Source organism: Lissotriton helveticus, chromosome 3_1, assembly GCF_964261635.1.
Source record: "Lissotriton helveticus chromosome 3_1, aLisHel1.1, whole genome shotgun sequence".
NCBI lineage: Eukaryota > Metazoa > Chordata > Amphibia > Caudata > Salamandridae > Lissotriton > Lissotriton helveticus.
The window spans coordinates 667,905,712-667,933,200 of NC_136061.1; the positions used below are offsets into that span (position 1 = coordinate 667,905,712).

A 27,489-nucleotide genomic window follows, 5' to 3' on the forward strand; every position below is an offset into this window, starting at 1 on the left:
CACCGGAGCTTCACAAGGGCAGAGTCCCTCCGGCTGAGGAGGGTGTCTTAGACTGGACACCATCCCAGTCTGTCTATCTGTGACTACTGTCACAAACTAGAGGCATTCCTGGCCCCGCAGCCTGGAGGAAGGGCCAACCCTTCATGGGCTGAGTGAGACATCCCTGGCTGGCAGAAGGCTCAGCCATTCTTGCTGGGTGACGAACAGGTTCCAAAAATAGGACCAGCCAGGCGAGTTGAGCAGAGGAACACAGTTTAGAGACAGGCCCAGTCCAGTGCCAGCCGAGAATGGTCGGAAGATATCACCGCTGAGTCGGCCAGCTGAGGGCGGTGTCCGAGACCGGAAACAGGCCCATCCACGCTGGCTGAGGGCGGCCTCATTTCTCGGTCTTTGGGGCCTGGTCTTCTGTAGGACGCCTGTGTTTCTGGGCGATGCCATAGGGCACATGGGCTGCAATGGTGCCCATTTGCTGCGCCCCTTCCACGTGAAACATCTGGTCATCAAAGAAGATGTGCGGACGGATCTTCTCCAGGAGAGGCCCTTTCGGGGCTCCTGCCAAGAATAGCGCCTCGTCAGTCTCCAGCCCCCAGCTTCGGAGGGTCTTCAGCGCTCGGGCTCCGGAGCTGGCAGCGCTGCGGGCAGTGACGAGATAGGTCCGGATGGGGCAGTCCAGCCTCTGCCCCTTGGCATAGAACTTCTTCTGCAACTTTCCCAGCGCTTCCAGGAATCCTTTCAAAGGCCCCTAAAAGTAAAAAAAAATAGAGTGTGAGCAACACATTCAACAACTACCGCAAACCACTCGAATAAATGCAATTTTCTTGGGAAAAAGCCTCCCAAACAGCGTGCTTTATTATATCATAGACTCTATGATATAGTGACTGCATTCTGTTTGCGCCCTTTAGCACTCTAGTGTTTGGAGTCCAAGCCCAGGTGGGGTGTGCTATGTGCTTTTAATATAGCTCCTCCTGGCTACTTATTCACCAAGCACCCTTTCCCGTCTGTCTTCTATTTCTGATGTTACCTTCTTTTAACCGCTGCCATTTTCGGCCTACTCTGTGTCACGTGCCTCCTGCCGAGGCGGAGAGAGTGTAAGGCAGTTGTGATTGATGCTAGAGTCAAGTATCTACTTGTCCGAGGGTGGAGGCGCCGTAGCCACAAATAGCGCTCTGTGAAATGTGCCAACCGAGAAAGAATCCCCTTCCCTGCTTGGGCCTCTCCCAGCAGTGAATGGCTTAGTTGACAAAGAGGGAACTTTGAGGAAACTTCAAGGGAACGACAAAAGGTGATAGCCAATCAGAATAGCAACAATGAAAATGATTATAGTGTCACGATTCCTCCACTTGTTTAGCAATATACCTACAGTGCTCCCTCAGTCCCTTTTTAAAATGCTGCGTACACACAGGATCACGCTGGCATGGGCGGACAAACGGCCTGGCATTGGGTGGGACACTATGGTTAGGCCATATGCGCAGGGAGGTTTCGGAGCACCAGATCTGTATCTCTACTACCTGTGTGTCCAAGTGCAGTACGTGCACTATTGGTACTATCCCCAGGCACACACGCCACATTTAGCAGTAGAGGCAGGGGTGCACATCCCACTCCGCTTAGATATATCCTGACACATAAGTGTACAGATGTCCCCCGAACAGGAATTAACACCATCCATTGTACAACATCGGCCTAGAGCGCTCTGGGGGCGAGAGCCCACAAACTCCCACCCTGTGCTCCTACGCTTCCACTAGGACATCACCCAGCCCTTTCAGTGACTCAGGAGACCGGGGCGCTCACTCCATTCAAACAGGTGGGATGAAGACGATGGGGATATATACCCAAGGGGGAAGTTCCTGGACCCGTCAGACCTGACATATATACAAAACGCAACACCACTTTTCACACTCGCAAACCATCGGCTACGGTCCGCCATTAGGATCTCTTTCCAATGTTTCCGGAGGAACCCGCTGCACTATATTCTCTGCAGACACTACTTGCTAGAACCTCCCACTGACAGCTGGTCACTAGACTATATGACGCGGCACAGGCGGACAGACCGACAACACCAGATCAGGCGCTGGAGCGCTGGAACGCTTCACTGGACTCACCATTGATGTAGGAGGAATGGGGTTTCTGCTGAACATTAAGGGGGGATGCTAATGTCTGATTGAAATCTCAGCACCATTCATTTCAAGTACCTACAACAAATGTACCACACTCCGTCCCGACTGCTCAGGTATGGGATAAGGGGGGGTGCGAGGCGCATCAGATGTGGGAGGGCACATGCGGGTTTCCTGCACTTGGCCTGGGACTGTCGTCCGATTCAGAGGGTACTGACAGAGGGTGGTGCGGGACCAGCACTCCGTGGTATCAGACTTAATAGACGGCACTCCCCAGATGTGCTTATTGTGTTTGGTTACAAAAAATGCAGCCATCGGATCGCAAGATCACAGTGGTGGCACTACTACTAGCCAAAAGGAGAGTAGCCATGCACCAGGGAAAGCCCTCTGCACCCAAACACTAACACTGGCTACTGGACATGGTGTACTGCGGAACAAACTTGGAGATATACACAGAGGAGGTGCCAATGTCCTCGCGTTCGAAAGATATCTGGGGCCCCCTAACGGTTTACTTACTGGAAAACCCTGGTATTCTGCCTTCTGATGAGTAGCCTGATGGCCTGGTTGAGAAGGTGGGAGCCTCGAATATGTATGTGTTATAGGGTACTTGAGTCATATATGTATGCGATATGCGGTGCTTGAGTCATATATGTATTTGATATACGGTACTTGAGTCATATATGTATGTGGTATAGGGTACTTGAGTCATATATGTATGCGATATGCGGTGCTTGAGTCATATATGTATTTGATATACGGTACTTGAGTCATATATGTATGTGGTATAGGGTACTTGAGTCATATATGTATGCGATATGCGGTGCTTGAGTCATATATGTATTTGATATTCAGCACTTGAGTTATATATGTATGTGGTATAGGGTACTTGAGTCATATATGTATGCGATATGCGGTGCTTGAGTCATATATGTATTTGATATACGGTACTTGAGTCATATATGTATGTGGTATAGGGCACTTGAGTCATATATGTGTGCTAAATATGCAGATATGTGTGTCTGGGAGAGGCCAATCAAATAGAGGCTTGGAAGTATTTTGCAACTTTGGTTTCTATTGAACCTACGTTGCCTCCTGTACAGTATATAAGCCCAGTAGCAGAGAGCTCCACACTCAGTGAACCAAGTCCGGTACCTGTGCCAAAGGTTTGTTCTCGTACGCCTTCTCATGTTCAAAAAACATGTCCAGCCCATGCTCCTTCACTATCTTTTCAGACTCGTCCGAGAAGAGCACAGCATCTCCGTCGAAGGCGACACGCAGCTGATTCTCGAACACCGCCACGTCTTTGTTGGGACTAAAGATGGTCGCAGCTGCAATTCCTGTAACATAAATAATCACATAACTATTCATGATTTATGTTGTGTGTAGGAGACCTCACAACTCTGTGACCACCCTCCACTCCCAATAGCAGCAATGACGTCTTTACAATTTAGAAAGGTGTATTCACTGTGCACAGAGACATAAATCTCCAACCCCCAGAACATCCACCTTCCAGCAATACAAGAAAACCCCAACCCGACTTCCACCTCAGACATACCTCCCCTTAAGCTGTATTCTCTCCCTGAACGCCCCCTCAATCCCCTCAGTACCCTGGAGTTCCCAATCCTTTCAGTCACTTCACCTCACATAAAACTTTACTGCAGCAGTAACCCCTGTAAAAATGATTCCCAAACATCCCACTACCTCTGAATCATACCTCCACCCCATCAGAACCCGCCATGAAAATGGCCTCTAATGGTGGCTCTGTGAGCTCTACCTCCACCCCTCCAGTCCACACTTTGATAATGGGCGCCCACCAATCCCCGCCGTTCCTCCATGAGTAATAAATTCACCGCAACAGCACACACAGTAAAAATTACCTCCAAAGACACCTGGACCTCCATGAGCCGCAACACCACCCCGTCAGCACGCACTGTAAAAATGCGTCCCAAAGCCAGGGATAGCCCCACGATTTATACACCCACGCTACCAACACAAAGAGTGAAACTGGCCACGAATCCCAACCGTGCCTCTATGTGTTATATGCCCACCACCGAAATCTGAATACTAAAGATTAATGCCAATCAAAGTGGTGCCCCAATGTTTCACACATCAACCCCAGCAGTGCCCACTGAGATCAGTGACAACACTACCTCTTAAACATAATCCCAGCAGAAACTGCAGTGGGCTAAAGAAAATGTCATCCCAGCAAGGTCTCCTGTAGGGCCCCCAATCTCTCATTCCGTTCAGGGACCCCAAAACATAACTCATTTGGTTCAAGCAGTGTCCCTGGCTGGCTCTAGAATCCCTTTCATCCCAATACTGCACATGTCAAATATGGGCACCACAGGGTCACGTACACTGTTATTGTTCTTTGTTATATATACCGCATGTAGTCTGCCATTGTTATAGCATTAAAGCAGATTCAGTAGTTTGGGGAAAACATTTCAAGTGAATTAATAGCTGCCGCAAACCCAGCATTAGTCACTGTGAAATACAGAAATACACTATACTCCTCTCCTACGAAGCACCAGGAGCTGGGCTATAATCCTCCCAAACCTGATCTTTGGAAAATATGGAAATTCATTACCAAAAAGCCATTGCTTCCACCCTTTACCAAAAGGACTATTACCATAATTCTGAATAATGTTTGCCATTATTTGTGCTCCTATTCTGGTGTGACACCCCCTACCTTCTCTCTCTAGCCTTGCCAGCATTCTAGGGCAGTTCACATTTGGTGTATTCCACCCTATAAAATTCATGGTTAGGATCATCTTTGCACTATTTACATTAATGGTTTCCTGGCTGTGATGTTGAGATTTCGACCTAATGCCTCTTCATGTCAGTCTTCACTTACCGGTGGATGAACCATGCCAGGCCTCAATTGCAGGCTGAAGCTCCATATTCCCCTCACGCCCTAATAACAGTCTCCGTCAGCCCCACACACCAAGGAGGACATTCCATGCCTCTCTTGCCCCCAGTAGACTTTCCATGTACACCCCACTCCCAAACGTCTCCATGATCTATACTCCAAAGCAGATCTTGCGATCGCCTCTCCTCTCCCCAGTAGACCCTGGCTGTGCCCATTACTCCCTGGAGACCTTCAGAGGCACCTCCTCATGTCCAGAAGGCAGCCAAAGCCTCATGCGGGCTTACCTTGTTCGATGGCTTCCTGCACTTTCTCAGAGTCGGAGGAGAGGTAGAGGTTGGTGTGGTAGGCTTTCAGATAGTCAGTTGGACTGTTCCCGCCTGTCATGCAGAAGCGCTCGATGAACAGATCTGCAGAGGGAGAGGGGTGCATATACTTGGTTAACAGAACATTCAGGGGGATTCTGGAAGAAACAATCTGATTGGCTTTGAGGGACTCATTCACGCAACCACAGTCAGCTTTCAAGGGAGCGGCCTTCCACTGGCAGCCAGGGGTTGGCTTGCCAGATACTGCCAGGGTGGGCAGGGTTGAAAGACTCTGTCAGGGGCTGGGGGAGACTTCAGGGCACTATAATCTGAGGATGGGCTCCAGGCCATTGTCTGCGGGGGGCTGCAGGGCATGGTCAGCTGGGGGGACTAACGGGCACTGTAAGCAAGGGACACCAGGACAATAATGTACCAAGCACTGTCCTATTTCTGGTAAGTGTTCCCCTTTTGTTCCACAACCGTATGTATGTTATATAGACTTCCTTTATGTCTCGTATTCTTATAACTTATAAGCAACGACTCTTTTAATGTTTGCAATACACCAAAGATTTGTTCTCACAATCAACATGCTTTATTTGTGTTCCAATAAATTGAATTTCTTGCTGTGTGCTATTCTAAATTAAATATTTTATTCTAAAACAAGATGCATCAATTCCCCAACCCCCAATGCATTGTGGTCCTGCCAGATGCCCTTCCTCGGATGCAATCTCTTTATCTCCTGAAACTAGGAAAACCAATGTGCTTTATGACACAAGGCATTCTGCAATGAGAAGTGACATGTCCATAAGAAGGCAGCCAGTCACATGCACCTAATGCAATCAAGATAACACGTTTACGGCGCTGAAATCTGATAGAATCTTAGAAAGGCAGTTAATCACACAAAAACATATCATTAAATTACAATTTGTTTAAAGACAAGAGAAGACACCCTCTGACAAAGATCAAAGAGGTGAGAGTCGAGGGACCCTCCCCGTGGATAAAAGCCCTGTCGTGTGCGCGTGGTTAAGATAACAGAGTGCACTGGGTGTCATACTAAAGGGGCTAAGAGTAGTTGTATTACGTTAATGGAGTTACTTGAACAGGCTTTGAGTGCATTCGGTGCATTGGTGTTAATAGTTGTCTTGCAATGGACATGTTACTTCTCATTGTAAAATGCGCTGCTTAATAGAGCACGTTAGTTTTGATGATTACAGGAGATAAGGAGATTTACCCCTGATGAAGGGCACCTGGCACGCCCGAAATTCATTTGGGATTGGGAAAATGAAGGCAATTTATTTTTAAGTGAAAGATTGAACTTGGAATAACCGCAAAACGTGAATTTGAACTTATCTGGACACAAATAAAGCATACTAATTGACAGGGCAAAGGACGTATTAATTGCAAATACTGAAAGAGTAATTGCTCATAAGGATGTGGGATATAAAGGAAGTCTGCATGAAATACAGACCGTAAAGCAAGACAAGAATTGGCAAAGCCAAAAGGTCCCGTCTATGCAAGAGCTATTGCCTTTGCCTATGTGTTTTAACCGTGTTGTACACCAGCGCTGCTGCTGTTCAACAAAGTTAATGGCGTACAGGAGAGTAGTGTGGAGTCGACTGGCATAGAGTGGCATGGAGTGGTGTGGAGTGGCATAAAGTGGAGTGGTGCACAGTGGAGTGCCTTTGAGTGGCGTAGATTGTCATAGAGTGTTGTAGAGTAGAGTAGAGAGGAGTGGCCTGCAGCGGAGTGGTTTGAAGAAGAGTGGTCTAGAGAGGAGTCGAGTGAAGAGACAGAGAGTAGAGGGGCATAGAGTGGAGTAGAGTGTTGTAGAGAGGACGGGGTGTAGAGTGGAATAGAGTGTTGTGGCACAGAATGTAACAGAGTGTCAAAGAGTGGAGGCGAGTAGAGTGGAAGGGCATAGTTTGGAGTGGTGTAGAGTGGAGTAGAGCGAAGTGGCATATAGCGGAGAAGATTTTGTATAGTGGAGTACATTGGCGTGGAGTGTCGTACAGTGGATTGTTGTAGAGTTGCATAGCATAGAGTGGAGTGGTGTAGAGGGTTGTGGAAGGTCGTAGAGTGTCATGAAGTGGAATGGTATAGAGTAAAGTGGAGTGGCATTGAGTGGCTTAGAGTGGATGGGTGTGTAGTGGCATAGAGCTGCGTAGAGTGGAGGGCATATTATTATTATTAATTTAGGCTTATAGAGCGCATAGCTGCCCAAAGGCTTCCCAGCGCTGAGAGACATAATGCAGACAGATTAAAATAGATAACTAGAGGTACTGCCTAAACAGCCAAGTTTTTATAGATATACGGAATTCTAGTTCCTTGTCCAGGGAACGGTATTCCTTCGGTAAGGTGTTCCAAAGTTTGGGGGCAAGGTGGGAGAAGGATCTCCCCCCCACCTCACTTTCTTTACGGAGATTGATTCTAGAAGTTTTTCTCCGCTCGATCTAAGGTTTCTGGTTGGGACATATAGTGAAACCAGGTTAGTGATTTTTATGGGTCCTTTGTTATGAGTAGCATGGTGGGTCATTGTCAATGCCTTAAACTTAATTCTAGCCTCCATCGGGAGTCAATGTAGCTCCTTAAGGCACTTCTTGGCAGATTCTCAAGCTGGGACCAAACACAGTAGTCTGCCTGCCGCATTCTGGACCACCTGAAGTCTGTTGGTTACATATTTCGGTGCCCCTAGAAATAGTGAGTTTCTGTAATCTAGGCGGAATGTGACCAAAAAGTGGACCACAATCTTTCTAAGCTGTATTGGGATGGGGTATAGGATTTTCTGAAGACTTTTGAGTAGTCCAAAACATGTGCCAGCCACTTTCTTAGCTTTAGTGTTCATGCAAAGGTCTTTTTCTAGCCAGAAGCCTAAGTTCTTAATGTGATCCTCGGGCGTGGGTGGACTACCTTGGCAATCCGGCCAGCTGATGAGAGGCCTAGGGACTATCTTATTTCCGAGGATCATTAGCTCCGTCTTGTCCCCGTTTAATTATTTATTTCTTAAACAAATTTTATTTGTCAAGCGTCACATAAATTGCAGGTCCCTGAGCACCAGGGGCAACTGCACACATCAAATACACATGTAATTGACTTCGACTTTTTATGAGCAATAAGTAAAACCCCGTAAAACAACCCCCCTCTCACCTTCCCCCCAAACCGCGTCCATGTCACACACTGTCACCACTGTACCACTGTACGCCCATGAAATCACAGCCCCTCCGGGACCCCCCGCCCCACCCCTGTAGAAGCATGAGAATAGTATACGCATCAGCCCGGCAGGCGTGTCTCCATGTCCTGTGGCAGGTACAGGTCCAGCCCCCGGTAAAATGCCCACCTGAGCCATATCTTGTAATGTTTGCACGGGCATCCCCTGGCCAGGAAGATAGGTTGTCCGAGTCCCATACAGAAGTCCAGCCCGTTTTTCCATGCGGCTGTGGACGGAGCCCTAGGTGCCTTCCAGGCCCTAGCAAAGTCTCTTTTCGCGAGTATAAGAGCCAATAGCAGGAGGTGTCGCTTGTACCGATTACCCCCCACTCCCTCCATGAAGTGTAATAGGGCCAGACGCGGGGTGTAGGGGAGCTCCCAACCCACTACCTCCGACAAGCATGTGTACACTCCCCTCCAGAATCTGTGTAGGGAGAGGCAATCCCAGACCGTATGAATAAGTGTACCCTCCTCCCGCTGGCAACGAACACACTCAGATGATGCGATCAAGCCCGCCTTCCACAGGCGCTCCCTGGTAAAGTATACCCTGTGCAAATACTTAAACTGTACTAACCGCAAGCGCGTTGCGATTGCCACCACTCGCGGGCTCGCAAGGGCCTCAACCCAGTCCTCTTCCTCCAGGTCGCCCACGCCCACTTCCCATGCACGTCGAAGCCCCTGCAGGTCAGGGGAGCAGTGGATGACCAGCGTTTGATAGATGTGGGAGATCTTGCGATCGGGAAGTTCCCCCATAAAGACCTTTGCCTCAATGGGGCTAAAATCGGGGAGTGACTCCAGGCCTACCAAACTAGGGAACCAAAAGAATTTTGGGAGTGACCCACATACCTTCTAGATATCGGTAATGGTTGTGATACCATTACCACTATCTAGAAGGTATGTAGGATTGCACCTACCTCTGAATTAAAGGGAGCTGTAAAGGGGTTTTTCTATGACTCTCAAAGAAATCCTTGTTTTTTAATTGCATAAAACCTGACCGATTTCATGGTCTATTCAAAAAGATAATGCCACAAGATAAAATATTTAAAGGGGTATGTGTGTTGGTTTGAATAACTGAAGGAAGGATTGATTTATTTGTGTAATGGTGTCATAGGTCAAAATTCCACATATAAGGTACAGGATCGTAGGTGATGAGATCTAGTTTTAGATTTTAGAATTGATGCATGGGCATTGAATACTCACTTACTCATTGTTAGGTTACATGGAGATGGATGTAAGAACATCAATTCTGGGAATATTTCCGTTCTTCGATGTATAATGAATAATGTGCATAAAGTGTTTTCTTAATTAGATCTATCAATGCAGTGCACCATTCAACCTAGAATTAACTATTTGTCAGAATGTTTTTTAGTAAATTTGTACTTTGATATTGCAGGATAAATTATGTGCTCAGGAGGATGAAACATTGATATATGTTTTTATTGCTTTTTAGTCCTTAATTCGAATAAGAGACAACAAATTGCTTTCCTCTTGAAAAAGGTGGTGCTCATCAAATCACAACACCGAAACGCGTCAACGCCCATTAGTCTGATTTGAATCCGAGGAACCAGTAGGGTGCCATCATTTGATACTAATGGGACACATTTTTTAGATTCTAATCAGATTAATAAGCCTTGATGTTTTCGTATATGATGCACTTTTTTGTCTCTGATGAACATTATATTGGTTAATTGATTAAGCTGATTGTGTATGTATATGATTTATTTTAAGTGTTTTATTTAATTGTATTAATAAATTGTACCAGAGCTTTAGTTTCTCCTGTAATAGTTTTTTTGATATTAAAATTTGTATGTACACCAGGGGCATTTAGATTTTTTGACACCAGTATGAATGGAGTGTGTTTGAATTCCAGGTATTGTTAGTCAGTTTCACCAAGGGCCACTTTCTTGTTGTGATCTACCAAACTAGGGCCCAGGGCATGCCTAAGCGGTAAGTAGCGATAGAATTGGGCTTGTGGCATACCATATTCTTCCTGTAAATCCTGAAATGACTTGAGGATCAGACCCTCCACAACGTCTCCCAGAACTGAGATACCAATCGCGTCCCACTCCCGGAAGCCCTGCAACACTGCTAATTGAGGCAGGCGTCCATTGCCCCAGAGAGGGGTCTCACGGGTTAAGGTATTCCACCACCCCATCCTAAGCAACACCTGCCTCCAGACAGAGAATATCAACCACGCAACCGGTGGCAGGGTCTCCGAAGTGGCGCAGAGTACAGCAGGGTGTGAAGGGAATAGCGCCCCATGAACTGCAACTCGACTGCATATGCCGGGTCCCCCCTGTCCCCATACTACCACTCATTGAGGACCAGCAAATGCGAAGCCTGCTAGTATGAAAGAACATCCGACATGGCCAGGCCTCCGGAATAGGTAGAAAGGAAGCATGTGCGCAGTGCTACCCTCACCCGTCCCTGTTTAATTTTAGGCAGCTTACCGTCATCCATTCCATGACTTTTTCCATACAAGGCGCTAGCCTATTAGAGTCTTGTTAGAAAGGCGATCCCGGGGGAGGCAGAAGATGTCTGACTGACCACCCCTAGGTCCACCCCTCCGTCGAGAAGTAGCCGAGCGTTATCGAGAGGCCTCCTGGGTGAGGGTCCTCTCCTAGGATCGTACAGCAGGGTAACCACAACACTACAAACGGACACCACACAAGAGGTTAAGTTCTTAGGCTTTATCAAGAATAAAGGTTGCTGGGTCTCAGCGGTATATACAGGCAGATCGAGGGATCTGTAGAGTCTCGTAAAAGGGACAGGGTAGCGGGACAGTCTCGGTATGGATACAGGAAGGGATACCCTGCGCACAGCTCTCAATCCTCGAGCCGGGGGTTCCGAGAGGTCGAGCCGCGGCAGCGCCAGCAGGACTCGACAGGTGGTCTTAACGGAGAGGAGGCCGCGGCAGCGCCAGCAGGCTCTCAAGATGGTTCAGCCGCGGCAGCGCCAGCAGGCTCTCAAGATAGTTCAGCCGCGGCAGCGCCAGAAGGCTCTCAGGTGGTTCAGCCGCGGCAGCGCCAGAAGGCTCCTAGGATGGTACAGCAAAGGTGGGCCGCGGCAGCGCCAGCAGGCTCTCAGGGTCTCTTCAGGTTACAGGCAATGAGTTCTTCTGGTGTTGGCTGTGACAGCGTCAGCAGGGCTTCCAGTCCAGGATACAACTGGCGTCCTACTCCGGGGCTGGCCCAGATATAGGACTGGAGTCCTTTGATGTCCGGACCCTCGCGCCTGGGGGTCAGAGGGGCCGGGATGATGGTGTCCAGACCTCCAGCAGGGGGGTGGAGCCAGCGCCCAGGGAGGCCGGAGGGCGATCGAAACTGGGCGTCCGGGGACGGCTGGAGGGCCATCGAAACTCCCTTTTCTCCGGGATCTGTCGAGTGGCCACTCGACCACCTGGGTGGATCTTGGTGCCTCAATGTCTGGGCTTCGCTGGACCTGGGCCGGGGCCGAGGCCACCTGGTCGGGACGTAGTGGGCCCAAGATGGAGTCGGGCACGGCCTCGTGCTTAGGTCGTGAGGGGCCCATGATGGAGCCAGGCCGGTAGTGGGGTCCGGGATGGTGACCGGACCAACAATGTTGGGGCGTGCAGTGTCGGGCAAAAGGGCTGCCCGATGCTGGGTGGAGGGCCGATGTCGTCCTGGGCCCGCCGTGCGGGAGGGGTAGGACCACGCCATGAGGCCGGGTCCAACACGCGTCCCCCCCAGCTGAAGGCAGGGGAGAGTCACCCATCTTCTTGGGGATTCTCCTCGCCGAGGCGGAAGAATCGGGACAGGCCGTCAGCATTGGCGTGGTCGTTGCCGGGGCGATGCTCCACCGTGAAGTCCATCCCTTGCAGGGAGATGGACCATCGCAACAGTTTCGGGTTTTCTCCCCGCATCTGCATCAACCACCGCAGGGGCCGGTGGTCGGTCTGGACCCGGAAGTGGGTGCCGAAGAGGTAGGGCCGGAGCTTCTTTAGTGCCCACACGACGGCGAAGGCTTCCCTCTCGATGGTGCTCCAGCGCTGTTCTCTGGCCAGCAGCCGCCGGCTGATGAAGGCAACGGGAAGGTCGATTCCCTTAGGGTTCACTTGTGAGAGGACCGCCCCAATGCCGTGCTCCGAGGCGTCGGTTTGGACCACAAACTCTCGGCTGTAGTCGGGGGCCTGGAGCACAGGGGCGGTGCACATGGCAGTCTTTAGAGCCTCGAAGGCTGTTTGGCACTCTGGGGTCCAGCTCACCTTCTGGGGTAGCCTTTTGGAGGTCAGTTCTGTGAGGGGCCCCACAATGCTTCCATAGTCTTTTATGAAGCGCCGATAGTATCCTGTGAGCCCCAGGAAGGCTCGGACGGCTGTTTGGGTGATCGGGGGCTCCCAGGCCCGGATGGCGTCAATCTTTGGCTGGAGGGGAGCCACCAGGCCGCTCCCCACTTGGTGTCCCAGATACGTCACGGACCCTTGGCCGATCTGGCACTTGCTGGCCTTTATTGTTAGTCCGACCCGTCGGAGGGCCGACAGGACCTCCCGGAGGTGGGTCAGGTGCTCACCCCAGTGGCGGCTGTACACCGCAATGTCGTCTAGATAGGCGGCACTGAATTCTTCTAGTCCGGCCAGTACCCGGTTCACGAGTCTCTGGAAGGTGGCCGGGGCGTTTTTCATGCCGAAGGGCATCACTTTGAAGTGGTAGTGGCCATCAGGGGTCGAGAAGGCTGATCGCTCTTGTGCTCCAGGGGTGAGGCCGATCTGCCAATACCCCGCCGTGAGGTCGAAGATGCTGAGATATTTGGCGGCCCCCAGGCGATCGATCAGTTCATCCGCCCGGGGGATGGGATGGGCGTCGGTCCGGGTGACTGCATTCAGCCCCCGGTAGTCAACACAGAACCGGAGCTCCGAGGGTGTGCCAGGGACGGTGGCTTTAGGGACCAGGACAACAGGACTGGCCCAGGGACTGTCGGAGGGTTCGACTACCCCCAGAGCTAGCATCTTGGCCACTTCGGATTGAATGCAGGCCCGAACTCGGTCGGGCACTCGGAAAGCTCGGTGTCTTACAGGCAGGTTGTCTCCGGTGTCCACATCGTGGACACACCACCGGGTGACTCCAGGGGTGAGGGAAAATAGGTCTGCAAATTGCCCCAGCAGCTCCCGGCAGTCTTGGTGCTGTTCTGGGGTCAGGGTAGAGGAGAGTGTGACCCCTTCGATGGAGCCGTCTTTCTCGGTGATGCTCATGAGATCTGGTACGGGTTCGGAGTCGTCTTCTGCTCCGTCATCGGTTGCTAGCAGCAGACTTAGTTCAGTGCGGGCGAAGTGTGGCTTGAGCCGGTTAGCGTGCAGAACCCGGAGGGGGTTCCGGGGGGATTCCAGGTCCACCAGGTAAGTGACGGGGCTCTTGCGCTCCACCACTTTGAAGGGCTCGTCCATTTGTCCTGGAGGGCGCAAGGTTCAACCGGGGACATGACCCAGACTTGCTGGCCCGGCGCGAATTCGATGGATGAGGCGTTCTGGTCATACCAGCGTTTCATCTCCTCCTGACTGGCCTCGAGGTTGGCCTCGGCAAGTTCCCGGAACTTCCGAGTCTGGTTGCGGAGTGTCAGGAGGTACTGGTAGACATCTGGTGGGGCACCGCGGACAGCCGTCTCCCAGCCTTCTTTGACCAGGCTGAGGGGGCCTCGGACCGGGTGCCCATACAATAGTTCGAAGGGGCTGAACCCCAGGGACTTCTGGGGTACCTCTCGATACGCAAACAGGAGGCAGGGCAGCAGGACGTCCCATCTGCGTCGTAGTGGCTCGTCTAAGCCGTTGATCATCCCCTTCAGTGTTCGGTTAAACCGTTCTACAAGTCCATTTCCTTGGGGGTGATACGGGGTGGTGAACTTATATGTGACCCCGCACTGTTGCCACAGGGATCGCATATGCTTGGAGATAAAGTTTGTACCCCGATCACTCACGACTTCTCGGGGGAAGCCGACTCTGGAGAAGATCCCCATCAGGGCTCGGCCTACTACTGGGGCCGTGATGGTTCGGAGGGGAATGGCCTCAGGATAGCGGGTGGCATGGTCCACCAGAACGAGGATGAAGCGGTGCCCCTGAGAGGTGCGGGGGTCCAAGGGCCCCACGATGTCGATCCCCACTCTCTCGAAGGGGGTGGTGACCACAGGAAAGGGCTGGAGTGGGGCCTTGACTTTTCCCCCGCTCTTCCCGCTGGCTTGACACGTCGGACAGGATCGGCAGTGGTTGTGCACATCGTTGCGCATCTTCGGCCAGTAAAAATGGGTCACCAGGCGGCTGTAAGTTTTATCCTGCCCCAGGTGCCCGGCGAGGGGCACGTCGTGGGCCAAGTTCAAGAGGAAGTCTCTGAAACGGAGGGGAACGACCAGTACTCGGCTGGCCCCTAGTTCGGCAACTTTCTGCTCGCTGTAGAGAAGGTCGTGGTCCCAATAGACCCAGTGGGACCCCGGGGGGCCTCCCGTGGCTTGAGTGGCGGCTTGTTGTCGGATTCCCTCGAGGGAGGGGCAGGTTTTCTGTTCCTGCCGGAATTGTTCGCGGGTGGGGCCACCTTCTTGGCGCCATTGAGCTAGTTCTGGAAGGTGGCCGAGCTCGGTGAGGTCTTCATGGTTGGGCCCCTGGGGGCCAGGTTCAGGGTCGGCGTCCTCGGGGACGGCGGCGGTGGCGGTGCGGGCCACTCTGGTTCCTCGGTCGGAGCATCCTCCGGTGGGGCGAAGGCTCGGGCGGACATGGAGCGGGTGGTCGCACAGACCCACTCTGGAAGGCCTAGCATCCCCAGATGCTCTCTCCGCTCGACGCTGGCCCAGGGGGAACTTTCCAGGTCGTTCCCGAGGAGGCAGTCCACGGGGGCATCGTCCCGGACGGTCACCTTCAGCATACCCGACACCCCTCCCCATTCGAAGGGGATGCGGGCCATCTGGCACAAACTCTCGGAGTTGTCCGCCGTCCGCACCGGGCACATGATATTGGGGAGAATTTGCTCTGGGGTCACCAAGTGGCGTCGGACCGCTGTTACGCTGGCTCCAGTGTCTCGGAGGGCTTCGGCCCGGCGGCCATTGATGGTGACCCATTGGCGATATTTCTGGGTGTTGCCTGGAATTGGGTCTCGGGGGACCATGTCTCGATCACCCAGGCATGCCAAGATCATGGTGGCGGGCTCCCACTCGGCCTGTTCGTGGTCGTTGTCGTCTTCCTCGCCTCTTTCTTCCCCCAGGGCAGCGGCCGCGATCTGGCGGTTGGGAGGACCGGTGGTGCCGGGTCGCTGGTTCATCGGGCAGAGGGGGTCATTCGCGTAGTGACCCTGTCGCTGGCATCTGTGGCACGTCACATTCGGGCGGGGCCCGGGTCGGGCTACGGGAACCCCCCTTCGGCCCAGGGCTGGTGAAGTGGAGGTAGGTGAGGACCCCGTGGGGGTGTCTCGTCCCCTGCTCTGGCCTCCTCCGCCGCCTGTGGTCGGTGGATCCCCGGGGATCCCCGGCCGTAGTCTCCCATCGGACTCCGGGGGACTCGGGTGCTCACCCATCTATCCGCCTCGACAGCGAGTTTTCGGGGCTCAGTCAGTTTGCTGTCGAGGAGGTGCTGCCGGAGTTCGATGAAGCAGTTGTTGGACAGATGTTCCCATATAATGAGGTCGACCAACTGCTGGTAGGTGGTGACCTTGCTGCCTTTGATCCACCACTCGAAGGCTCTGCTGTAAAAGTTCACGTATTCCACCCAAGTGGTACCGGGGATTTTTTTACAGTCTCGGAATCGCTGCCGGTACATCTCGGGGGTGAGTCCATAGCGAGTGAGGAGAGCGGTTTTCATGTGCTCGTACGAGGTCATCTCGGCGTCGGGGAGCTCTAGCAGGGCGTCTCTCCCCTCATTGATGAACTTCCCCCACAGGCCGGCGCCCCAATCCTTGAGGGGTACTCGATGTGCGGTCATGGCGACCTCGTAGGCTTTGAACCACTGTTGGATGTCGTCGTTCTTGTAATATTCCTTGACGACATCCTTGGGTATGTGCACCTTTGTGTCCAAGGGCGGGGGCGAGGTCTTGCCCCCGGAGGCGTTGGCATCATTCGTTTTGGCCTTGAGTTCTAGTTCTTTTAGGCCGCGCTCATGCTCGAGCATGAGTCTCTTTTCATCGAGGTCTCTTTGTCTTCTCTTCTCTTCCAGGTCTCCTTCTAGCCGTAGATGCTCGAGTGCGATTTTCCTTTCCGCCAGCTGTAGTTCTCCATCCAACCAGAGTCGGGCGAGCTCCAACTCGTGGAGCCGGTTCCTCTCTCGCTCTCGGGCGTCTTCGTGGGGGCTCGTGCCTGGATTGGCGGGTCTCTCCCCCGCTGGGGTCGTGTCGTTCTCCGGGCGTCCGCTCGGGCCCGGGTTGTCTTCATTCCGGGGTGGTGTCTCATCGGCGTCCACCCATGCTTGTAGGGCTGATTTAAAGTCTTCCTTGGTGCTTAGCCCAGTGGTAGCGATGCCCAGATCTTTGCAGAATTGTTTTAATTCTTTGTGACTGTAATCTTCCATTTTTTCTTTCTGGAATTCCGTAGTCGGTCTTGTCTCTTGCGTAGTCATGGTCGTGGTGTGTTTTTCTCGGTAGTGAGTGAATCACCCTCTGTACGATCTGCGTCGGCTCGGATCCCGTCGCTTGCCACCAATGTTAGAAAGGCGATCCCGGGGGAGGCAGAAGATGTCTGACTGACCACCCCTAAGTCCACCCCTCCGTCGAGAAGTAGCCGAGCGTTATCGAGAGGCCTCCTGGGTGAAGGTCCTCTCCTAGGATCGTACAGCAGGGTAACCACAACACTACAAACGGACACCACACAAGAGGTTAAGTTCTTAGGCTTTATCAAGAATAAAGGTTGCTGGGTCTCAGCGGTATATACAGGCAGATCGAGGGATCTGTAGAGTCTCGTAAAAGGGACAGGGTAGCGGGACAGTCTCGGTATGGATACAGGAAGGGATACCCTGCGCACAGCTCTCAATCCTCGAGCCGGGGGTTCCGAGAGGTCGAGCTGCGTCAGCAGGACTCGACAGGTGGTCTTAACGGAGAGGAGGCCGCGGCAGCGCCAGCAGGCTCTCAAGATGGTTCAGCCGTGGCAGCGCCAGCAGGCTCTCAAGATAGTTCAGCCGCGGCAGCGCCAGCAGGCTCTCAGGTGGTTCAGCCGCAGCAGCGCCAGCAGGCTCCTAGGATGGTACAGCAAAGGTGGGCCGCGGCAGTGCCAGCAGGCTCTCAGGGTCTCTTCAGGTTACAGGCAATGAGTTCTTCTGGTGTTGGCCGTGACAGCGTCAGCAGGGCTTCCAGTCCAGGATACAACTGGCGTCCTACTCCGGGGCTGGCCCAGATATAGGACTGGAGTCCTTTTATGTCCGGACCCTCGCGCCTGGGGGTCAGAGGGGCCGGGATGATGGTGTCCAGACCCCCAGCAGGGGGGTGGAGCCAGCGCCCAGGGAGGCCGGAGGGCGATCGAAACCAGGCGTCCGGGGACAGCTGGAGGGCCATCGAAACTCCCTTTTCTCCGGGATCTGTCAAGTGGCCACTCGACCACCTGGGTGGATCTTGGTGCCTCAATGTCTGAGCTTCGCTGGACCTGGGCCGGGGCCGAGGCTACGTGGTCGGGACGTGGTGGGCCCAAGATGGAGTCGGGCGCGGCCTCGTGCTTAGGTCGTGAGGGGCCCATGATGGAGCCAGGCCGGTAGTGGGGGTCCGGAATGGTGACCGGACCAACAATGTTGGGGCGTGCAGTGTCGGGCAAAAGGGCTGCCCAATGCTGGGTGGAGGGCCGATGTCGTCCTGGGCCCGCCATGCGGGAGGGGTAGGACCATGCCATGAGGCCGGGTCCAACACGTCTCCGTTGGTTTTGGGGTTTAGGGAGATCACCAACTGCGTGTCGTAGGCAGAGGATGTCATTAAGACGTCAAAACTGAGGGCAATCTGGGACAATGGCTCCATATATACATTAAATAGTGTAGGGCTTAGCGAGGAGCCCTGCGGTACCCCACACCTTAATGACATTATTTCTGACACCTATGTGTTTTCCTGTACTTGGAATGTTCTTCCCTCCAAAAAGAAGGTAAGCCATTTAAACATAGTGCCTTGTACCCCGATGGCCGAGAGTCTGCTTCGCAAGGTGTGGTGGTCCACCGTGTCGAAGGCCGTGCTCAGGTCCAGGAGGAGTAAGGCTGACCAATTTCCCCTGTCCAATGTCATTCTCAGTTCCTCCACTACTGTCAAGAGAGCGTATTCGGTGCAATGTTGGGCACGGAATCCCATCTGGGTGGGGTGAAGGCAGGTACTCAGATAGGGAATTATTAACGTGTTTTTCTAGGAGCTTACCTACAAATGGCAGCGATGATATAGGGCGGTAATTCCCCTGTTGTGCTGGATCTGCATTGTTTTTCCTTAGTAGGAGTTTAATTATGGCATGTTTCCACATAGCAGGGACTATGCCTGTCTCCAGGGACTGGTTCATGATCTTGGTTAACGAGGGAAGGATGACGATTAAACTGTTTTAATAACGTACGCTGGAGCTGGGTCAGATGGTGATCCGGACTTCACTTTAGCCAACAATAGTTCTACCTCCTCTGCTTCTACTGGTGGAAGGTTAGTGATGGAGTTTAGAGTGGAGTCTGCCATCTAAATTTTGTCCCCCCTTGTGGTGTCTTCATCACCAGCTCTAAAAGCGCTGTATATGCTTGTGATTTTAGACAGGAAAAATGTGGCTAAATCATTACACCTCTCTTCTGAAGCTTCTGTGGGGTGGGGATCCTGGGCTGTATCGGTTAGATTCTTGACTACCGAAAACAGTTATTTTGAGGAGTTCTGATCCTGTTTAATTTTCTCCTCAAAGAACTTTGCCTGTGCTTCCTTGATACTGTTGTGGTAGCTTTTGATGGCTGATTTATAATCGGCTTTCAGTTATGGGTCATAATTTTTCCTACAGTCCCTTTCTTGTGGGAGACACGGTCTCCCACAAGATCCTCCTGCGCCGCCTGGAGGAGGTGGGGGTGGTCGGCCCGGCCCTGGAGTGGTTCAGCTCGTTTCTTTCTGACAGGTCATTTCAGGTCTCGGCCCCACCTTTCCTCTCTCATACTCATGTCATCAAGCAAGGAGTTCCTCAGGGCTCGGCATTACGCTATGTCCTGTTCAACCTCTATGTTCAACCCCTGGGAGCGGTGGCAAGGGACTCTGGTCTGACCATGATATTTTACACTGATGATACGCAGTTGGTGGTGGCCCTCTCTGAAGACCATACTCGTGGCACGCTGGATGACTACCAACTGCCTTCAACTCAATGCCATCAAGTCAGAAGTGCTGCTGGTGGGTAAAGACCAAGGGCTCTGGAGTAAGCACTGGTGGCCGGCATCTTTGGGCAGTGCCCCTACTGACCGGCTCAGCTGTAAAAAACTTAGGGGTGTGGTCGACTCTAATCTTGGGTTTCAGGAGCACACCAAGAAGATTGCTGGCACCTGCTTTGGTCTCCTCCGGGGTCTGAGACCAATGCTGGGCTTCTTTGAACCACCCACTCGCCAGCTGATAGTCCAAGCCACCATTCTGTCCAGGTTAGACTATGCTAACTCACGGCTGTTAGGAGCCAACAAGGCAGAAGTTATGCGCCTCTCACGGGTTCAGAACGCAGCTGCCCGTGTCCTATTGCGGCTCCCTAGAACGTGCTCTACGGCGGGCACATTGCTGCGCTTGCATTGGCTGCCAATGCCTCAAAGGATTTAATTCAAGGCACTCTGCCTGACCTTCAAAATCTTACAATGGTCTTCCTCTGAGATCTTGTCTAATCTGTTGATCCCCTATATACCCACATGCCAGTTGCGCTCGGCCGAGCAACTCCTGACTACGGTCCCCCGGATGAACCGCACCAGAGCTGGTGGTCGGTCCTTTCGGTACCTTGCTGCCAAACTATGAAATTCCCTCCCAGTGCGGATTCACCGGCTATATTGCCTTTTGTCTTTCCGTAAAGCTATCAAAACCTTTCTATTTCCTACGGTCTAGCTTCCACGCTCTTCTGACATGGCTGCAAGCGCCGAGACGCCTCTTTGCTGAGGCAGCTGTTGCGCTATACAATCTCACCTAATAATAATAGCAATTGAGGATTAAACCAACCCTCCACCCTGGCTCTATTTTTAGCTTTGTGGGTGGCTTTAGGGGCTACTTTGTCTAAGGATTGAGTAATCCATGTTTCCCAGGTTGCATAAGCTTCCTCCACTGTTCCTGGCCAATTTTTGTTGAGGGCATTTGTTTCCTCTAGGGAATTCCCCTACTCCTCGGCATTGAGCTTAGCCCAGCACCTTTTCTTTGTTTCGTCTTTTCCGGACGCTCCCTGCTGAGTGCTGCCTTTCTTCTCTATATACAAAAGAACATATTGATGGTCTGACCAGGGGACTGGTATTGAGGGTCCAACTGTGAGGTTCGAGTCATTTGAGATGACTAGGTCCAGTATAAGTCCCTTGGAGTGTGTGGCACCCAATACCAACTGAGAAAGTTGGAAAGCTTCAAGATCTACAAGCAGTCATTTAACACTAGGGAGGTTCTGGTCCTCCACGCGTAGGTTTAGATCTCCTATTAAGGTTATGTTAGCTTTCTTTAAAGTTAGGCTGGCATGTGAGTCCGAAAGACTTTCTAGGAAGTCACTATAAGGGCCAGGGGTTCTATAAATTAGAAGCTCTGAGAAGGTGTGGTTGGGTGACAAAGATATTGCGAATTAGAGACATTTGCACCCTTTCATCTGGAAGTTCTCAGTGGTGCATTTGTAGACACTTTTTATTATAATCGCCAGAACCCCCTCTCTCCCCTTTGCTCGAGTCGGTCCAGTATAAAAAAATGTATAGCCTGGGGGCAGGGCCATTGCTATGTCGGGGGGGGGGCATTCTGTGAGCCAGCTTTCTCTGATAAACATGGCATCTGTGGTGGTCTCTTCTAACAGTAAGTGGATTTCTATTTTATGCTTAGGTAGGGAGCGACAGGCCTGTAGCTCCTTGGCGAGTGAACTGTCAAAGAGTGGTGTGGCTAGAGTGGAGTGTCGTAGAATGAGGTGGCATAGACCGTCACAGGGGAGAGGATGTAGTCTTACGGCTAGAGCGGTCTACCTCGAAGCTGGGGAACTGGGTTCGAGTCTCTGGAACGACACTCAACAGCCTGTGATTCTGGACAAATCACTTAAGCTTCCCGTGCCTAATACAATGAATGTGTACTTCTGTAATGAAACTGGTGCTCATGTAAAGCGCTCTGATACCCGATGTCTCGGGTCTAGTTTGCGCTATATAAAACTCTAAATACAGTGACATACAGTGGTGTAAAGTGTTGTACAGTGGAGTGGCAAGAGTGGAGTAGAGTACTGTAGAGTAGAGGGGATTGGAGTAGAGTGTCATAGAGTGAGGTACCATGGAGTGAAGCATAAAAGAGTAGAGTGTTGTGGAGTGGAGAGCAGTAGAGCGGAGTGGCGTATAGTGGAATAGAGTGACCTAGAGTGAAGTGGCATACAATGGCTTAGAGTTGTGTAGAGTGGCATGGCATAGAGTGGAATAGAGTGGCATAGAGTGTCGAAGAGTGGAGTGTTATAGAGTGGAGTGCCATAGAGTGGACTGGCATAGAGTGGAGTGGTGTAGAGTGGAGTGCGTGGAGAGGAGTGGAGTCGCATGGCATAGAGTGGAATGGAGTAAAGTAGTGTAGAGTGGAGTAGAGTGGCATATAGTGGACTGGAGGAGAGTGGTGTAAAGTGTAGAGTGGAGTGAAGTGGTGTGGTGTGGTGTGGTGTAGTGTAGATGAGGTAGAGTGTCGTAAAGTGTCATTGAGTACAGCGTTGTAGAGTGGAGGGGAGTAGAGTGGAGTATAGTGTCTTTGATTGGAGTATGCATGAAATTACCACTACATTTGCACAGACATACCGTTCTACTGATAAAACTATACAGCACTGAAACGATAATGTGTGGAATCATCAAGTGTATTGATTTGTTTTGATTGGATTAACATTTTTGTTTCCACAACACTTCAGAATTACAAAAAAATGGGCTTCATTTGTGCTTTCCTAATTCTGTTATACTCTGAAATAAATGTATAGTTTATTTACTGCCATTTAAATGTTGTTGTTTGCTAGAACAAAATAACATCCTACAGCCTTTTCTACAGCACACCCGCAGTACCTAGAAAGATTGTCACACACTCTCACTTTGAAGTCAAAGAAAAATAAATAAACACCAAGCTCCCTCAGAAGACATAGCCTGACATTTGACCTCATTATTTGAATGCACAGAAAATGTGACAAGATAAGAACACAATTTAAAGACCTGTTTACAGAAAGTGAGCACTTGTGGAAGAATACAATGAGTGAGTCAGAGAGATGGTAAACAGGCTTAATCCGTGGAAGGGACATAGACATTCTGGAAAGCCTAAAACAAATAGAGCCAGCAAATAGAAAGCAAGCACATATGAGTTACAAACCACAAAGCCAATGGTAAGAAATGGGTGGAATGAATTCCAGGGAAGCTTTCCGAATGTCCCAAAGAAGTCTTTGAAAACCAGACAACTATGTGATCTGGTAGGTTCCCATCTAAAATGGGAGACACTTACCAGACCTGGGACAGTGCTTTGTGTATTTGTGTTTGTGCCCAGTGATCAGTGGGATTCACCCTCAGTTCCACACATTAAGCCGACAAACATTAAAATAAATTACAAAGAGATATGTGCTTTGGAAAGAGAAAAAGAGAGAGTGCTGATAGGCAAACGCTTACTCTTTAGATAACAGGACAGAGTCAGCGGGGGAACTAGGAACTGACAGATAGTGGTTGCAGGGCACTTTAATGTGGAGGCAGGAGCTGACAGTCCCCACAGGACTCTGTTGGGGAGGGGAGCTTGGAGGGAGGCACAGGACACTGTCATTTGGGAACCCTGCAGGCATCTCACTGTCAGTGAGGGAATACCGCGGACAGTGTCATCTAGCAGACTGCAAGAAACAGACAGCAGGGTTGCTGTGGAAAAAATAAAGATTGGAAAAGCTGATAGGTCTCGCCTATGGGTGTGCCACTGACTTTGTCAATTAGGTGGGGGTGGTGAATGGAAGAGCTGGTGAGTGGTGAACTGGACGGCAGATGTGGGTGGAGAGCAGGACAGTAAAAAAAAGTGATATGAAGTGGCCAGCACCGGCAACGTCATATCGCTTTTACTTGCGTCTGTTGGGAGGTGGGAGAAGAAACAGATGGGGATGGGTGGGGTTTTGAAGAGGAAACTATGACAGGGTGGGTGGGGAGGAGAAGAAACAGTGATGAGGCAGGTAGGAGGAGCAGAAACGGACAGAGTGGGTAGGGGGAGAAGAAACAAGGACATTAAATGAAACAGGGACGTGATGAAATGGATGAGATGGGGGTGTAAGTGAACAGAAGCAAGATGAATGGGGGCTAGAGGGAGGGAAAGGAAGCAACATAGACGGTGGGGGGGTATTAGTCAAAAGAAGCAACATGGCAGTGGCGGTGGGAGGTTAAAGAAGCAACATGAACGGGGTCAGGGGAAAAGTGGCAACAAGGACGAGGGCTGTGGGGATGGAAAAGTAGCAACATAAACAGGGGTGGGAGGAGGGAAAAGTAGCAAAATGGGGAGGTGTGAGCAAAAAGCACCTGCAGTGGTGTTTGAGAAGCGGATATGAGAGATTGCCTGAAAACACAAGCACTTACATGGAGTGCTTGAACACCAAAAAAAGTCGCTCCAAAGACGAGCTGAAGAAGGACACAAGTACTTCATCCATGTTCCACGGAAGGGCCAAGCACAAGAAGAGGAAAGGACGCAGGCATGCCGTGACAAACAGGAATGAAGCAAATGAGAGTGACTCAAAAGCAAAACAATGGTAAGCTATGGGCAGGATGTAAACGCAATGTATGTAAATAAAATGTCTTGCTGAGACACTGCATGTGCTGTCTAGGCGAGACCTAAAAATTGCCCTTTTTTTACGGGAACTACTTTCATTTGTTAAAGCCATACACACTTGATTCTAAGGAATTCGAAAACATTCCATTTCAGGAATCTTAAATGTTAAGCTTCATGAGCATTACATAAATCTACTGATAGCTTACAAGATACACACTTGTTTTCAAAGTCAGATAAGCAACAACCTACCCCCCACTTGTGATGTTCGAGCTTTAAAATACACACACCACTTTCTATGTGCTCCTACTCTTCCTTGAAAGCCTGGGGTGATATCTGCTGCAAGCTTCCAGTTTCTGTTGGCTGTGCAATCTGAATATAAATGCGAGGCTTTCTCTGATTGGTTACTAATTTTCCTCGAGCACTGGGTCTTTGGAGCAGGTTCCTCCCAATATCTTGGACTTCATGAGGAGGCTGTACAAGGACAATTTGCCACTTTTCTTCTCGAGGCAACCAAGACTAAGCCAAAAACTGGAAGACAAGGCTGAAGCTACTGGTCCATCACTTTTAAGAAGAATTGCTGGGCTGCTTAGAAAGCAGAACATTTGCTCTCACTGTGAGAGGGCCAAGTTGAGATCCATTTGACATAGAGTGCCTTTACTGGAGCCACAATGTCTACAGACAGCCTACACAAACCCACAAGAGAAGCATCCTCATGACAAGATGTTGGGTATGTGCCACAGAAACAAAAGGCCTGCGCCTGCTGCTGAGCCTGCTATGTCCCGTTACTACCTCCCTTTATGCCTGCATTGTAGCCCACTAATGTATACAAAGGCACGTGACCTAATGGAAGACCTTCAGAGGTCATTTAACCTTTTGGGTACTCGTGTCTACCATTCTCGAGGGAGATGCTGAGGTTTCCACTCTGTACATTATGTTTTAACTTTCTGTGTACCAAATGTCTAATGCCTTAGAGTCTGGATACATCTCTAGGTGTCATCCATAAGTTATTGCCCAGTTTTCCACCACCACTAGGGACCCTGAATTGAACCAGGACCAGATGTAGCCTCTTATGATCCTCCGAACTCCTGTATGCACCCCCATCACTGGCCTCTGAAGCCGCAATTGTCAATAAGATGCAGTCTAAATAAAGTCTGCTCAGTAAATACTGGAAATCTCCTCACGATTGTGAAATTCTCAAGTAATTTTCAACAATCTTTCCAGTCCAAACACTGCTCAGCAAGTGCTGGAAATCCTTGAATGCACATTTCATGTTTTTTGGCAATTATCATAAGGGAGTATTCCTACCTTTTCTGGGCCAGGGTGCCAGTTGCTGGTCCTTTAGCCAATCATGATTTAACCCGTCAAGGGTACAAGGTGCAGATCCAACGAGCTCAGACAGCCCCATTTTATAAGAGCCTTTCACATTAATTATATAGCCATGTGTCCGGCACTTTTAAGGTTATATATTTTAAGCCTAATACTGTTAAGGTATGGAGAGAGCAGCATTGCTTAACACCGATATTGTGAACTCCTCAAGTACATTTTGATATTTTTAGCTGTCAAAATACTTCTCAGTTCGCCCGGCAAATTATGCACATGTTGTACTTCTTGGCATTATCCAGAGAAGACAATTTATATATTTTCGGATTGAGGGTTCCACTATTCTTTTCGGTCCAATACTCAGACATTAGAGTCACTCCCTCCCCCCCCCCCCACCGCCCTCCCGCGTCTTGTACTGATGTTTTGGGCAGAGATGTGGAATATGATTGCCTTGAACTTAGGGTGCCGTGTCCAGTTACCACACCTGCTACAACCTCCCACTCGCTATTTTACCTCTGGAGAGACCGCTCATCGTTTTACCTCTGGATAATCACTGGTGCATGGAGAGTAGCTGGGGTGCAGGGGCGCCCACTTTACTCGTGATAGCAACCACCACATCTATTGCCAGTAACCTCTGACTGTCCCAGACCGGGGAAACTCTCACACAGTCTCACGGCCACAATCATCTGTTGCTCCCCAGTACTCTTCAGTGGAGCCTGCAAAATAAACGACTTGCACCGAACAAATATTTTGCACGTGTGCACGTCGAGTACAGGAACAGCGGGAACTTTGTTGTGCCTGCCTGCAAGGGATTAGCTAGAAAAATATAATATGCCCCACTTTGAACCAAGCCCCAAATATCTCTGAGCAAAGAGGCGAGGCAAAAAAATCCAGCAGTGTTCAGGAGATGCTCCTCCTGAGGGAATTCTGAAAATCTTCAATGTCTTCCTTCTCTCCATCCCTATTTCAGTCTTTTGTTCTTCCTTCCCTCGTATTTCTTTTGGTCTTTTTCCATCTTGCTTTTAATCCTTTTTCATACTTTCTGTACTTTTCCCATCCATTTATCCACTCAGTCGCCCACCCATCTATTTGTCATCCATCTATCCTTCTTTCTTTTCCAGTGATCCATCCATACTTTCTTCTCTCCATCTTTACTTTATCCATCATTCCTTCTGTCCATTTCCTTTGTCCTTTTGCTTCTTTGCCTTTCCATCCATCCATCCCTTCGTCCGTTCATCCATCCATCTTATCTTCCTTAATTTCAACCATCACTCTTTTCTTTCTTTCTATCTATCTATCTTCCCTTTCACACAGCTGCGACCCCTGGCTTGCCCCTTGCGACCCCCGGCTCTGTATTTGCGACCCCTGGCCTCAAACTTAGTGCCAGAAACACAAGAGCAACTTCTCCTTATACCTGTTTTTTGTCAATTGTTTTTATTATACTAATACTGAAGAGCATTATATTATTCATTGTTAGTGTAATTAAAAAAATAGAGTACAGTTAGCTGGAATATGATCCTCCCTGACAGAGATAAGTCAAAAAGGCTTTTGAATGTATGTTGTATGTATGTGTGCAGGTGAGGGTGTGTTTATGTGAGAGAGAGTGTGTGTATGTATGTTTTTTGTGTGTCTTTTTAAGGATGCGTGTTCTCTGTGTGTCTGTGTAAGGAAGTGTGTGTGAGTGAACATAAAGGTCAAGTGATGTCACTTCCGCTACCCCGGGCCTTTTGCTGAATTGACGTTCATGTGTAAGCTGTGGGAAACGTAACCTCAGGACCCAGTGGACACTGTCATCTGCAAAACGGCTTCAGGACGTTGTCAATTTAGGTGGAACTAGTCACCTATGG

At 50.5% G+C, this 27,489-nt stretch overlaps 1 protein-coding gene across 2 annotated transcripts in view; it reads right to left on the reverse strand.

Moving 5' to 3' along the window:
* Positions 1-236: 236 nt before the first annotated feature.
* Positions 237-27,489, reverse strand: part of NT5C1A (5'-nucleotidase, cytosolic IA) — a 201,407-nt gene continuing 174,154 nt past the window's right edge. For both annotated transcript variants that reach the window (XM_078683730.1, XM_078683731.1), the window contains exons 4-6: positions 5,265-5,387; positions 3,264-3,448; positions 237-742 (exon numbers count right to left, since the gene is read on the reverse strand). In XM_078683730.1, the coding sequence (XP_078539856.1) occupies positions 377-742; positions 3,264-3,448; positions 5,265-5,387 (674 nt within the window). In that variant the 3' untranslated portion in view covers positions 237-376. The remainder of the gene's footprint in view (positions 743-3,263; positions 3,449-5,264; positions 5,388-27,489) is intronic.